This window comes from Cheilinus undulatus, linkage group 22, assembly GCF_018320785.1.
Source record: "Cheilinus undulatus linkage group 22, ASM1832078v1, whole genome shotgun sequence".
In the NCBI taxonomy this organism is placed as follows: domain Eukaryota; kingdom Metazoa; phylum Chordata; class Actinopteri; order Labriformes; family Labridae; genus Cheilinus; species Cheilinus undulatus.
The window spans coordinates 24,639,058-24,654,139 of NC_054886.1; the positions used below are offsets into that span (position 1 = coordinate 24,639,058).

The 15,082-nt window shown below is 39.8% G+C and overlaps 1 protein-coding gene across 1 annotated transcript in view; it reads right to left on the reverse strand.

Moving 5' to 3' along the window:
- Positions 1–15,082, reverse strand: part of LOC121504503 (phosphofurin acidic cluster sorting protein 1) — a 111,281-nt gene that overhangs the window by 7,840 nt on the left and 88,359 nt on the right. Inside the window, exons 10-23 of the mRNA XM_041779312.1 lie at positions 11,485–11,578; positions 8,089–8,172; positions 7,738–7,859; positions 6,357–6,492; positions 5,981–6,085; positions 5,799–5,905; positions 3,290–3,444; positions 2,159–2,269; positions 1,975–2,077; positions 1,852–1,894; positions 1,729–1,771; positions 1,504–1,645; positions 585–823; positions 16–135 (exon numbers count right to left, since the gene is read on the reverse strand). Coding sequence (XP_041635246.1) covers positions 16–135; positions 585–823; positions 1,504–1,645; positions 1,729–1,771; positions 1,852–1,894; positions 1,975–2,077; positions 2,159–2,269; positions 3,290–3,444; positions 5,799–5,905; positions 5,981–6,085; positions 6,357–6,492; positions 7,738–7,859; positions 8,089–8,172; positions 11,485–11,578 — 1,604 coding nt within the window. The remainder of the gene's footprint in view (positions 1–15; positions 136–584; positions 824–1,503; positions 1,646–1,728; positions 1,772–1,851; positions 1,895–1,974; positions 2,078–2,158; positions 2,270–3,289; positions 3,445–5,798; positions 5,906–5,980; positions 6,086–6,356; positions 6,493–7,737; positions 7,860–8,088; positions 8,173–11,484; positions 11,579–15,082) is intronic.

Consider the following 15,082-nt stretch of genomic DNA (forward strand, 5'->3'; position numbering starts at 1 on the left):
AGAGTTCCAAGTTACCTTTCAGGATGGTCTGCTGCTGCTTTGCAGAGCAGATCAGGCGGCTGATGCCTTCAATGACTTGACTCTTTGAGTCCACGTCCTTCTCCTTCGGCTTCTTTCCCAGGAAGATGGTGGGAACTGAGGAGGGAGAAAGAGACAGTAAAGACACTGTTGTGTATTTCTAGGATCCAGATTCACCTAGTTTTAGCAATCACAATCATAATATAAATACGATAATACAACATCTAGTTCTAGTGGTGGCAGCATCATGCTGTGGGGGTGTTTTTCAGCAGATTGAAATGGGACTGGTAAGGGTTGAAGGAAAGCTGAATGGAATAAAGTACAGCGATATCCTCAATGAAAACCTTATATGCAGTGCTCAGGACCTCAGACCGGACTGAAGGTTCACCTTCCAACATGACAATGACTTTAAACTCAGAATTCTGACTTTTTTTCTCAGAATTGGGAATAAAATGTACATCTCAAAAAAATATGTCTTCAGTGGCCCTAATCGTCTTCCTTAAAAGCGAATCTTTCAGTCTCAGTCATCTCTTTTCGTAAACAGATGTGTATCCTCATCTTCTCACCTTTCTTGTTCTTCTCCTTGGTGACCACCGTCATGGCCATGGTGCTGACCTGGGCCTGAGGGTCGTTGCTGCCCCCTCCTGGTAACCTGCTGACCTGCAGTGAGCGGAAGGCGCTCTTTAGCGTGTTCTTGCAGCCTGTGTCGCGTCGCTCACCCTCCCGCCGCTTCTCGGCCAGCGAGGCTAGCCAGTAGTCCACCTGCAGGCCGATTGCGTCCAAGCCGTGAGACATGCTGGGACTCCTGAAGGCAGAAAATTTACTTATTGCAGTGGAAAAGCAGAGAAAAGATTGCTGTGTGCTGCTGGAGCACATCTGCAGAAGATTCTCTCTCTTAATTGTACAGAGGAAATTCAAGTTCAGGAGGAGGTTCTGCAGCACAGGGAGCCTTTCTGCCAAAACCAAATAAAAAATTGGATAATCTAAGCTTTAAATTTGGTACATCATGTTCAATAACTACACCAAAAGTACCCTGCAGAAGCTGAAATACAAGTTAAGATCAGGGACAGCTGCAGTCTGCATGGCTCTGCAGAGAGGAACTGCAAAGGCAGAGAGAATAATGGACCGAATCAAAGATTAAAAATATGACTGAAGAATCAAAGAGTCCTTTCAGTAAGTGGAGCTGGTTCACAGATGGGCCAAAGACGGCCCGGGGCAAAAAAATCAACTCAGCATTGAAAGTAAAACCTACAGTTTAAAACTTTCTTTTGAGAGTCTTATGCTGTAGTGGAATATTCCACTTACTTTATCTCAGATCCTGTGACAAAAAGGGAGAATAAGGACATATATTTTCAGTTTGGGCAGTTTTAATATAGGTAACTAGCTTCAAAACTGAGATAGGATGTTTCTATTGTTTTTAAAAGTGCATTTCCAGAATTTTTTTTTTTCCTACAGACATGTTGCATAAAGTCAGACTTGTCTCACCCTTGCACTGTCAGGACACTGCCCATGGAGGGGGAAGATGGGGGCGTGGCTGCCTCTTTAATCATCCCTGTGGGTGAGCCATGGGAAGGAGGAGACGTTGATGGGACAGCCAAGCTCACTGCCACGCCCTCCTCTGTGTCTCCTTGATGACAAAGAGAATTTATCATAAATTATCCCCAGCTACACTAAATTTTGTGCTCTTCACAACTATCTGAAAACACTCACCTGTTGGAGACTGACCAGACTCGATGAGACCGACCTTTACAACCTGAAAAACAGCGAGTGATGTCAGAAAAATATTCAAACATTTATCAGAGTTTCCTGTTTTTATCCTGAGTGAGATCTTACCCCAATGAAAGGAATAAACTTCTGGTAGGAGTCTTCATCTCGCCTGTGAAAGGAAAGAGAACTTTTTAGAAACCCACTTTTAGAGCTTGTTTGTTTCTGTGTTGGTGCGGCGTCTACACTCACGTCCTGTGTTTGCAGGTGAGCATGGCCTCAGCGATGGGCAGCTGGTGAGTGACGGTAGCTCCGCTGATGTACTGGGCGATTCTTCCAGCTACATCCAACTGATCTGGAAGTTATAAAAGACACAATTAATTCAGCATTTCTAAAGACCAATTTAGTGTTAAAGGAATGGGACCGTGAGCCCTACCTGTCTGCGGCGGCTCGGAGCGGCTGAACACGTCTCTCCACGCCCCGTCTAGGAAGGAGGAGCTGTAGCGATTGTCCAGGGCGCCGAGGTGTTTGGCAACGGGGTGAGAACCTGGAGAAGAGGGGGGCGTACACGGAAAAAGAGGGAAAGAAGGAGAATAAGGAAAAATGGGAGAGAAATTAGACAAAGACTGTTATGAGATTATTTATATGACACTATGTGGCACCTTAAAAAAACAACAGTTAGGATCAGGCTTAATATGTTCTAACAGGTGTAGAAAAAAAAAGGTTTAACAAAGTGCTTAAAAGGGCGTAAAAGCTAAAAAATAACATCAAATTGTGCTTTAAGAGCTCAAAAGAGCTTAGAAACAATTTACAAAGTGCTTAAAAAGACTTTTAAAAAGCTTGACAGTTGGTAAACTGCTTTAAAATGAGGCTTAAAGCACTCGAGTACAACAGGTGAGAGAGTGCATTAAAGTTTATAAAAGCAAGGGTTGACAACTTCAAAGAGCTTTGTATGAATTTAAAAATAATAGCTGACAAGATGTTTAAAGTTTGTACCAGATGAAAAAGTGCTTACAATCAAAAATTGACAAAGATATTGAAAAGTGTCCAAATCCATCTAAAAAAACAGTTGAAAAAGTTCTTAGAAAAAAACTTTGAAAGAGATTAAAACAACAACTGGTAAACTGCTTCAAGGGTGCTAACAGCATCTGCAATGACACTTGACAATGTGCTTTAAAAGGCTTTTAAAGGGTATAAAAAAACAGTTGACAAAGTGCTTGAAAGGTACTTTAAAGTGCTTACAACAACAGCTGGCTATAATCACTTTGTCTGACATCTACCCGCTGCAGCATTTACAGATTTAAAAAATAATGCTAGAGGAAAAATCAGTCTTGTTGTTGATGGTCTCATTTGCTTTTCCAGGTAGTAAAGAGGCATCAAAATTAATTTCCGACCATTTAATGACCAGACAAAATAACCCTCATATGTGCTTTAAGGATGTCCATTAAGTAAAATGAAAACATTTATCTCTCCCTAAATAGTTCCTACCAATCAGCTACTGCAGCATGACTCAGCAGGAAAAAAAAAAACTTCTTAACACCATGGAAACACAACCAGACTCTCTTACCTAGAGGCACGACCAGGAAGCGCATGTGGTTGAGCCAGTCGGAGGTCTTGTTGGCGAGCTGGGTGACGAAGAACTGCAGGATGGCTCCCAGGTAACTCTGGCTGCCCACCGCCGCCACTTTGACAGCGCGGGGCATGGAGGAGTTACAGTTACAGCTACAGGGAGACAGAGAGAAAGGGGTGCTGTCAGGGTCGTGTGGAGGATTTGTGGGAGTTCAGCTCTAAGCATCATTCATCAACGTCCAAAGGAGGCACATAAAGAAAGAGCGCAGGACATGAGGGGGACAAGATGACTAATGGAACAGCAACTTGACCTTTAAAAATCTGTAAATTAGATTACCAGGAACAAAATACAGAGATTTGTTGAGCTTGAAATATTTCATTATGAGAAATTATAAATACCACCAGGATATCACCAAGACAGCTAGACAGATACCCTTAAAGGTTGGGTTCGTGATTCCTCCTAAAATGACTCAGAGTTCTGACTAGTGATGAGTAATGGAGTCTAAGCAACGATCATTATTTAATGATTTTGACAAAAAAGTAATCTGAATGAGCATATTTGGTTTAGTTCTCCTTTTCTATTATGTACTAAATACTATGTGCAGAATTAATTCTTCACAGCAAGAGTCAAACCAAGCTTCATGAGACTTTTTGAGCACTGTAACAACCGAGCTATGTAGTGCCCTAAATAAAGATACATTTATTAAATAAATTTAATAAATTGTCCAATTTCCCTCCATCATTCTTCTTATTATTATTATTAAGTTTATTTCATTCAATAAACCAAACAAAACAATTGAAATCGGACCAAAAATCCTGAATTTTGAATGAAAATGAGCTGAAAGTAGAATCTCTTCCTTACAAAACATTAATAAACAAAGCATATCCAAACATTAATCTTTAATCAGATGGTTTATCTATTCTTTAACCTTTTGAGCCTGGTAATTGGGAGTAAATAAAAGTAATTGTCATGATTTTAAACCACTGATAAAGTTGGGGCACTGTAAATAAAAACAGACTGTTATGACTTGCAAGTCTTATTAATCCAGATTTTATTCACAATAGAACATAAACAACATATCAGATGTTGCAACTAAGACATTTCAACATTTCATGAAAAATGTTAGCTCATTTTGAATTTGATGGCAGCAACACATCTCAAAAAATTAGGGACAGGACCAGGGTTACTATGGTGTAGCGTCCCCTCTTCTTTTGACAACAGTCTAAACCTCTGGGAAGTTAGAAGACCAGGTGTTAGAGTTTTGGGAGAGGAATGTTGTTACATTCTTGTATGATTTAGGATTATAGCAGCTCAGCAGCCCTGGGTCATCTTTGCTGGATTTTTCCTTTTATAATGAGCAAAATGTTTTCTATTGGTGTAAGGTCTAAACTGTAGGCAGGCCATTTCGTCACCCATACTCTTCTACTGAGGCCATGCTGTTGTGATGGATGTGATATGTGGTTAAGCATCATCTCTCTGAAACATGCAAGACCATGAAAGAAATGTTGTCTGATGGGAGCACATGTTGCTCTAAAATCTCTATCTACTTTTCAGCATTGATAGTGCCTCTCTAGGTGTGTGAGCTGCCCACGCCATAGGCACTAATGCAACCTCATACCATCAGAGATGCAGGATTTTGAACTATGCACTGATAAAAAGCAGGATTTTACCTCTTCTCTTTAGTCTGCAGAACTCATCTGTCGTTTTGAAAAAAAAATTCAAGTTTTGATTAATGTGACCACAGAACAGTTTTCCATTTTGACTCAGTCCATTTTAAATGAGCTTTGGCCCAGAGAAGACGGCAGTGTTTCTGGATTGTGTCCACATATGACTTCCTCTTTGCATGATACAGCTTTGACTTGCATATCTGGATGTTCTCTGCCTCTTTAAAATGTCATAACACTAATTATGTTATGTTATACTTCTTTGAGATGTATTGCTGCCATAAAATTCAGAATGAGCAAAAATTTTTCATGAAATGTTATAAAGTCTCAGTGTCAACATCAGATATTCAAAATATGAGTTTATGAGATTTGCAAGCAATTGCATTCTGTTTTTATTTACATTTTACACAGCGCCCAAACTTTTTTGGAATTGGGATTGTATATCACAAGTTTTTGCCCCAAACGTCCTTATTTCCTTTGCCCTCTTAGCCCTTATCTTTCTTTTCAAACACAATTAGATAAACAAAAACTGTGAACTTTGAGAGAAAAGACAAGAGAGGGAGAGAGTGGAGAGAGAAAAGAGGATAAAAAGGATTTATCAGAGGAAAATAGTTTGTTTTGGCTCATAAAGAGGTTGATTAATAGATATGGAGTCAGGAGGAGGGAGAGATGTGGAGGATGGAGTAAAAAAACGAGGTCAGCCAGAGGACAGAAAACAGAAAAACGAGGCTTAGAGCAGGAAAAAGACTAAGACGATGAGTCATGCTGCCGAACAACGGTGGCTTGAACTCTGAATATGTGTGTTCTTGTTTTCTGTGAGTTTATTTTTAAAGCACACTCACAATTTCTGGATGCGAGTGAGCACCGCGGAGAGCACCGCCTGGATCTCAGCTGCAGAACATGTGCAGACCACTGGGTGTCTCTGAACCTGCAGCTGCTCGGCCACATACTGCAACACAAGAAGAAGAAAGTGATCAAACGGCTCATCAAATGCTGGAAGAACGTCACATTTGCAGAGTCGTACCTGTCCTTGCCAGTCTGTGCCGTTCACCAGAATCAGGCTCTCAGGTAGCGCCGAATCTGACAGCAGAATCTGGTTGAGCTGGTCATACACCACCTTCCTGAGGAGCTACACACATAAACGCACACTCTGAGTACATAAACCCCCCTACAGCGACACATTTACTCTTCTGATGACTCATCATCGCATACATAATTCATTTGTGAGCTGAAGGCGAGTCACAGATTATCAGGATGCATTGTGGAAAAGAAATGAGTGGAGGAGGATGCAAAACAAAAGCAGCAACAGTGTAAATCCCTCAGCAGGGACGCTGGAGCACAATGAGAAGATTTATTTCTGTTTGTGTCGGAGATTAGAAGACGATCCTGGAAAGACTCACCGGCGTGCTGTGCCCCAGCTCTGGGGATCGCTCCGAGTCGGAGCTGTTAGTGCGCTCACTCAGAGGTTTGGATAGCTGTCGCTCCTTCATGGGCGTGCTGATGCGCTTCTGTCGGGGGGTGTGGCCACCATCCAACCTGAGAAGCAATACGGGACTGTTAGAAAACATGTTTGTAATGCACAGAACAAACTGCATGACATTTCTCTGAAATTCTCACTTTGTAGGATCAGAAAGTCTTAGATTCTTGCTGTGATTAAGACATGAATCATCAGATTTCAGTCTAGGCAATGACTAATCTCTACTACAGTGTACATCCTCAAGTCTCTGAGTAAGGTACCATATGAAAAAGCATCAGGCCTCAGGAAAACAGGTGTCAGGAAAATAGGCGTCAGGTCTCAGGAAAAAAGGCATCAGGAAAAAGGCATAAGGTCTCAAGAAAAGAAGGCATCAGGAAAAAGGCATAAGGTCTCAAGAAAAGAAGGCATGAGGAAAAAGGCATAAGGTCTCAAGAAAAGAAGGCATGAGGAAAAAGGTATAAGGTCTCAGGAAAAAAAGGCATCAGGAAAAAAGGCGTCAGGTCTCAGGAAAAAAGGTGAAGCCATGCCGTTGTGGTGGATGTGGTTTAGCATTGTCTTACTGAAATACGAACAGCCTTCCAGGAAAGAAATGCTGGATGGGAATAAACTGATATTGGATTTTTGCCCGCATATGATATGTTGATATTTGCAAACCAATTTTAACCCATTCTGATATTCAAATGTAGCTCAGACCTACAACTTCAGTCCTTAGTATGCATTATTTAAAGTGCAGGGATTTACAAATTGACAAATTTCAGTCCTTAAAGCACAGGAATGATAATGAATAAAGAAAAAGACTTCAGCTGACATAGGTCCGTTGGTTCAGCCTTAAACTCTGTACTTATTTGTCTGTACAGCCAATATTTACAGCTGATAAAAGCAGATTTTTACAGCCTCATTATGAGAAGAAATTTACATATATACACACTACATACTACTGCCTTTACTGATTAACATACTTCACAGTGTGCTTGGGCCCTGTCCTAGAGCAGGGCCATTCAGGGCGTGGGTTGGCATGGTGAAAAAGCCCTAATGGCCCTGTCCCTACTTTTTTGGGATGTGTTGCTGCCATCAAATTCAAAATTAGCCCATACTTTTTCATGAAATGTTGAAATGTCTCAGCTTCGATATGTTGTTTATGTTCTATTGTAAATGAAATATTGGTTTATGAGATTTGTGACTTATTGCATTCTATTTTGATTATTTTTCACAGTGCCCCGACTTTTTTGGAATTGGGGTTGTAAAAACATATTCAAACACAACTGAATATAATAAAATGTCTGATTTATTTCTCGATTGGTTACCTTGGTGATGGCATGGCTACGGTTTCACTTTTGCTGCTCTTCAGAGGTGTACGGGGTTTCTCGGCCACTGACACGGTGATGCAGGGGCCAACTTCAGCAAACAGCTCCTGATCTGTCAGCTCCTAAACACAAAAACACAAAGACAGATTGTCAGCGTCAGAAAACGGAGATACTCTTGATCTCATCGCCATCTACTCTGACACGCTTCATCACTTTTTGTTTCTTCCATTCGCTCTCAATCTGTCTCAGTCGCAGCACAGATGGCAGCCAAAAACACTTGACAGTGATATTAACAAAGATCCTGACACACCATTTATTCTCCGTCACACACACATATTATGAGAGTCATACCAGAGTGTCAGTCTCAGACAGCGCCTCCTCCAGGTTGCGGCTGCGGGAGGTTTTCATCTTCTCTAGTGGATGCTGCTCCCCCTGCTGGAGAGACAAAGGAACTTCAGTCAGCTTACAGGCTTAATGGGAGTCTTTAACAGAGAGAAACAGGAAGAAGACAACCAAAATACAGCTGGGATGTTCACAAATTTCTGCTAAATTGCTCAATATTGAGTGTTTTAGTTCAAACATTAAATGAAAGCTAAATTTTCCACATAAAACTGTTTTCCCAGAGGCCCAGACAGCACTCAGAGCACAAAAAGGCTTATTTCAGACTGTCTATGAAAGCAGGAACTGCAGCAGAAAACCCATCCAGTGAAATCCATTCAGCTCAGAGAGATTAAACAGTTTTTATCGAGCAGACGGCGGCTGTGTCAGAGATATATTGGATTTCTGCTGCGTTCAGGAAACGTTAGTCTGACATATTTCTGAATTTCATGTTTGCACACAGCCACCCCACTGAGCGATTTTCAGAGGCTTCACTTTCTGGATGTTTACCACATCAATGCAGAGTCACATCAATATTGTGTTTGTTTTCAGCTTCATTTCAGAGTGTGTCTCATACTGTTTCATGCTTTTGAAGGCAAGTATTTGAGTACAGTTTCACCATTTCACTCTCTTGTGTTATGCAAACTGAATAAAACTAAACTACTAAGCAATGTGTTCATAAAAAGCATGCATATTATCTTTTAATCTATTTGTTTAGCAGCAATTTGGGTTTGGTTTGATGGCACAGCACTATTTCTCTATGTCTACATGATGGCTTCAAATGTGGTAGTTTTACCATGTTCAGAGAGAAGACCATTTGAAATCCCCCTCTTGTGGTATTTCCAACATTGTGAGCGTAATTTTTCCAAAGCTTTGAGTTAATGAGTTGTTACGCTGTTTTTTTGTTCATTTAAACACAAAAACATGATGTAATGTTGGCATTTCCATATAGAAAAACAGCTGAAGTACCAGCATTTTTGAGTCCATGGTGCTGTTTCCTGGTACTAGTGTTCTTATATGGTTGCATCTTTCAGGACAAGCCTTTCCCGTACACAACATCTCAAAATGACCTCCAAGATTACAGAAGTCCCATTTGAAGGTAGCATCATTTTCTAAAAGTTTCCAATTCATGAGTTTACAATGTTTGCAGAAATCGCAGAGCTCACAGACTACAGCTCTTGCTATGTAATCTACTTAACATTAACCTACAAGACCAAAAGGAGTTAAGGCAGGTTTGATGTACTTTCTATGTAGAACAGAGCAGAAGTGATCTTTTGGTATCTATGTTTGGCGTCTTATCAATTAATATCTATTTACTTATGATTATTCATTATGACTTTTAATTGTCATTGAAATACTTCTCACCTGCTTGCATTAATACTGATGCACCATGCTGCTGCTAGCAAAAGCTTAACCTCCTCCACCTCAGCTGCTTCCTCTATGGCATAAAGCTTGTTGCACCCTCATACTCAGATTCATGCTACTATGGAATAATTGCTTTTGAACTAATTTTATTGTATTCAGTACGCACTGTCATAAATCTATCTATCTATATGGGGGTTTCTAGCCATGCACTCCTTGGAAAGTCAAAGCACGCTGCGTGACTAACCCAGTTAGTACAGTTTTTCTGCCAAGAAAAACTGCATACCTATTTTGCAGTAAAATTGGATGCCCATCATTGCTGCTAAATATCCAATTCTCTTTCCTTTGAATTTCAGTTTTCCACTTATAAAAAATCAAACATCCAACACTTTTGTTTTGAATGAGGAACGAAGTGTGTTGAGGAACTTTTGACTGCTTTATGGATATTATTTTTGCTCACCTATCTCTGTTTTGTAAAACAAGCACTGTCCAGTGAGCTTAGATGAAAGAAAATCCAGGAAATACTCCTGTCAGACATTCCAGGTACCTTGTCATCTCCCTCTTTCCTTGTTCTTTGTCAAACTCAACGCAAATGTCAAAGAGGAAAACAGGAACATGTTAATGGAGCTAAAACATTGAGTCATGTTGCTTTACTCCAGTGCTGTCAGGATACTACAACAGGAATTGATATGATCAAATACATTTTGTTGCTGTTGCTCGTTTTGCATTGCTAGCAGTTAAGACAACTGCAACCCTTGTAGACTGTTTGATTCATACCAGATATTAAAAAAAAAAATGGTATGAAAGGCGGTGCTGATGGACGACAATCAGACACGATATGGAATCTAATATTCTAATCTAATATTGTTAATGATTCAAACTTAAATGCACTTAATTTAAATCGCATACTGTAACTTCCACATGACTTGGAAACAAACAAATGTAGAAACTTAAAGGGATACTTCAACATTTTGGCAAATTCGCCCATTGCCATAATTCCTATAGTCTTAGTAATAGGGTCGTTACCTTTAGTTGTCTGTGCAAGCTATTTATGGATCGGTGCTGCTGAGTTTGGACCTGCAGTGCCAACTCAATGTAAGCAGACGGTATTCCAGCTTTCCCTCATCAAACTCATCAAATACACAATCCAACAACTCCAAAACGCTCTCGTGGACAAGTTGCGACCTGCACATTCACCACGCTATGAAATAATCATGGAACATTACGAGACAGAGATGTTTTAAAGTTAAATGCAAAGCCGGAACTACACTCCAGGCATGGCTGCTGCACTGTGTCACTCCGCCCAGTGGTTTACTCAAGAAATAGTTCAGAGTATTTGCTTCATGTGTCGTAATGTTACATAATTATACATTATTATTTCATAGCTAAGACTACAGGAATTATGGCAATGGGTGAATTTGCCAAAATGTTTAAGTATCCCTTTAATGTTTTGACTACTTTTTACAGATTTTATGTTGACATGAGCACTCAATTTGAACTAGTTCAACCACCTTTTAACGCCTATAAAGAGGGGACTTGATCAAAATACTTCCCCAAATAAAGCTTACATAAAGGACTTCAAAATAAAATACCTAATCTTGTGAATCAAAAATGTCATCTCTGCTTTTCTTTACTGTAAACTTTCTTGCACCCCCCAGAATTCTCTCCTTATATTGCCTCACAGTGATGAAACAGAGTCAAAAAGCATCTCATGGGTTTACTGCAAAAAAAAAACAAAAAAACCCTTCAGCAGTATTTATCAACAGAGACAACTTCAGGTTTTCTGTCATCTCTGCACCCCTTGCATGTCTCCTTTGTACACAGTCTTTATGTGGACCTGTAAGCTGAAAAGCCAGACAGCCTTTGGGGGCAATAAATATTTACTGCACTCAGCTACCAGAGAGACAGAGAGAGAAAAGAAAGGCTTCAGATGCCCTGCAGCTCACATGACTGAAATTCCTGCTGATGCTGCAGCTGCTGCTTCTTCACCCACCAGCAGTTACTCACCGGACTGAAGGTGTCTCTGCCCAGGCTGCCTTTACTGTTCAGGCTGCCGATCTCCGTCTGCGAGCTGGACTGGGACATTCCCTCAAAGAACGGCCTGAAAACGCAAAGACAGAGACATGAGGGAAATTTATACAACCATAGATTTTTAAATAGGCTTTGGACCATGAACTTTGGTAGACAATGAAAACCTTTAATTCTGTGTTTTCTTCATTGTGTCATATGAAAGATTTTTCTGCACAGTTTGTCAGTAATATTAACCACAGACAATGCATCACTCTGTCTCTGTATAACACTCTGTAAATATGCAATATGACGTGTGCAAATGTTTGCAGATAAGAAGTTAAAAAGAAGTGGTACTTTTTCCTGATACCATTGATAATAAAATTAACAGCACAGTGGCTGCCATCATTCTCAAATGGATGAAGTTTGGCACAGCCAGGACTCTTCCAAGAGCTGGTTGTCCTGCCAAGCAGAGCATTTAGGGGAGACAGGCCTTACTAAGAGAGGTGGCCAAGACCTTAATGGTCACTCTGACTGGGCGTCAGAGATCCTGTGTTGAGATGGGACAAAATCCCTGAAGGACAACCATCACTGCAGCCCTCCACTGATCTGGGCTTTATGGCAGAGTGACTAGACAGAGGCCTCTCCTCATATAAAATCCCTCTTGGAGTTTTGAAAAAATAACCCGAAAGACTCTTAGACTGTGACAAAAAGATTCTCTGGTCTGATGAAACCAAGATTGAAGTGTTTTGCCTTGGTTCTAAACGTTATGTCCGGAGGAAACCATGCACTACTTCTTACAAGCCCAATACCAGTGAAGCATGGTGGTGGCAGCATCATGCGGTGGGGGTGTTTTTCAGCTCAGGGATTTGGTGACCGGTCAGGGTAGATTAAAGCTGAATGGTGCATATTACAGAGAAATCCTCAATGAAAACCTGCTCTGAAGTGCTCAGGACTTCAGACTGGGCCAACATGACAGTGACCCTAGGCACACAGCCAAGACAGGAGTGACTTAGGGACAACTTTGTGAAAGTCCTAGAGTGGCCCAGCCAGAGCCCTGACTTGAACCCTATGGAACATCTCTAGAGAGACCTGAAAACAGCTGTAAACTGACAGTCCCCATCCAATCTGACTGAGCATAAGGAGATTTTGAAAGAAAAGCAGAATCCAGCTGTGTAAAGCTTGTTGCATCAGATTCAGAATTACTCAAAGCTATAATTGCTGCGGCCAAAGGTGCTTCAGCTAAGTGCCGAGTAAAGGGTCTGTATACTTACGCCAATATGGTATTTCAGTTTTGTCTTTTGAATACACTTGCCAAAATTTCTAAAATCTTTTGTCACATTGTCATGACGGGGTACTGAGTACATATTAATGAGAGAAAAGGTTAATTTAAATGACTATAGCATCAGGCTGCTACAAAACAAAACAGAAAAAAGGTAAAGGGTGCTTGAAGCCCTGTAACACTGCTAATAATAAGCGTTGTTCTCTCAAGTGCTATTTTCTGTCCTTCCTTTTTCAAATTAACAAAACAAAAAAAGAACATAGGACCTACAAATACATTTACAGAAGTACCTAATAAGTTTTTCCAGTTACTCTGACTGAAGCAGATCTTTCTTCCTCTAACCTTGGCTTATAAAACATTAATGAATGTGTGTATTTTTAAAAAAATACTAAAATAAAATTGTTTGATTTTTGTCTAACTGACCCAATTCTGGGTCAAATACACCTCAAGCAAGCTTCAGTATTAGACCGCAATGAGCAGTTTCCACCAACAGAGGGGGCTCTGTGTTGTTCATGGAGAGCAGTGAGTCATATCAGTGTGTGCAGGTGGCTGAACTGTGTTTGGATAGTATGTCTCACAATGTGGTGAATTTAAGCATGCAAATAATTGCAGTTTGGATACATGAGGCAATATAATATAATCACAGTAATTAAATATGATTGCAGTTCTAAATACATTGCATATGTTGAATTTTGCAATAACAAAGACTGATTTGTTTTTCAACTACCAATTCTGTTCTCAACTTTTACAACCGTTGTATCTTGTATGATTAAGTTTTTGGTTTCCTCAGCTCAGTTCACTTATGATGGGCTCCAATGTTTGACAACAAAAGAAAGGGAAAAGGTAGGAGTAAAATTTATATTTATCCAATTTTAGAAACATCTGGATCAGTTTATTTATTTAGCTAAAATATGTCACAAATGTTGCATCAGTTCAATACTGAAACTGTATTTTAATAAAAAAAAGTTTTCAATTAGTTGACAATGCATTACTTTCAATAACATTTGTTTAAACAATATTCATTATCTAAATTACAGATAGTACTGAGGCTTCAAAAAGGCATGCATAAGTGCCACAGCACAGTATTTATGCCATTCAGACAGTGTGCAGAAGTTTTCCTGCAATTTCTGATAACTGAAAACAATAAGTTACCCCCGTATTGAACGGACCGTTCTATTATTTGATGCTGTGATATTGAAACCGGTGTTGATATCATTTCATCTCAACTAGTACTGTATCAAATGTTAAAGTTCTGGTATAATGGTGGTCCTAGTCAAAATGAACTAAATGCAAAGTGGAAAAAAACACACTATTGTAAGTTTTTGAGTGATAAACTTACAAAATGTATACAGCCCTTAAGTAGGAAGCAATTTTGTTTATACCACATTCCCTTTGCTGGAACACTATCATGTTTATTATTCCTATTATTACTATCTCAATTCAGTATCTGCAAAAAGACTTCAACTTTGCACCCATGTATCAATACCTACATGACCTGATGCAATAAAAGATTCAGCCATATCTATTATGTACTGCAAGCAACTGCTTTGATTACAGCACAGACCAGGCTGGCACCTCTTTAACAGCTTTTCTCCCTCATCCGGTTACAATCCAGCATTTAAAGAAAATAGTGGTTCACTGTTGTGTAAATACACTTCATTATAAAGATTTCTCAGCTAAAGACAAGCGCAGGGCTATAAACTGTTAGCCAAACTGCTACTGCTGCAAGTTGTGGCTTGCTTTTTAGATTTATATCAATAATGTATTAACTTAAGTTTAAGTTGTAGAAATTATCTCCTCATTGTGGTGAAGCCACTCTTTAGAAATTTCTTATTTTGCTGTTATGAAAAGTTTGTGATATTTTTGTGGGTTTTAAACTCTGTAAGTATTCTTGAAAATGTTCAAAATGATGATGAGATTCACCTTGAATTAAACCATTTATAATATCAAATAATCATGCAAAAAAAAATATTTCAACAATGTAGGCTTCGTGCATTAAGTGCCTACATTTTAGTGATTGTTTGTTTTGTTTTTTTTTTTTAGATTTATCTTTGGGCCTTTTCATGCCTTTATTAGATAGAGGAGGACAGTGGATAGACTCCGAAACAGGGAAGAGAGCGGGGAGAGACATGCCAGAGATGGTGCCACAGGCCAGATTCGAACCTGGGCTGTCCGCGTACATGGTGCGCGCCTTAACCACTCGACTACCGGCGCACCCCATGATTAGTTTTAATACCTGATTTTTCCTCTTACACAATTGATTCCCACCACTAATTGCTGCTTACATATTCACCAGATTGCAAGGAATTGCAGGAT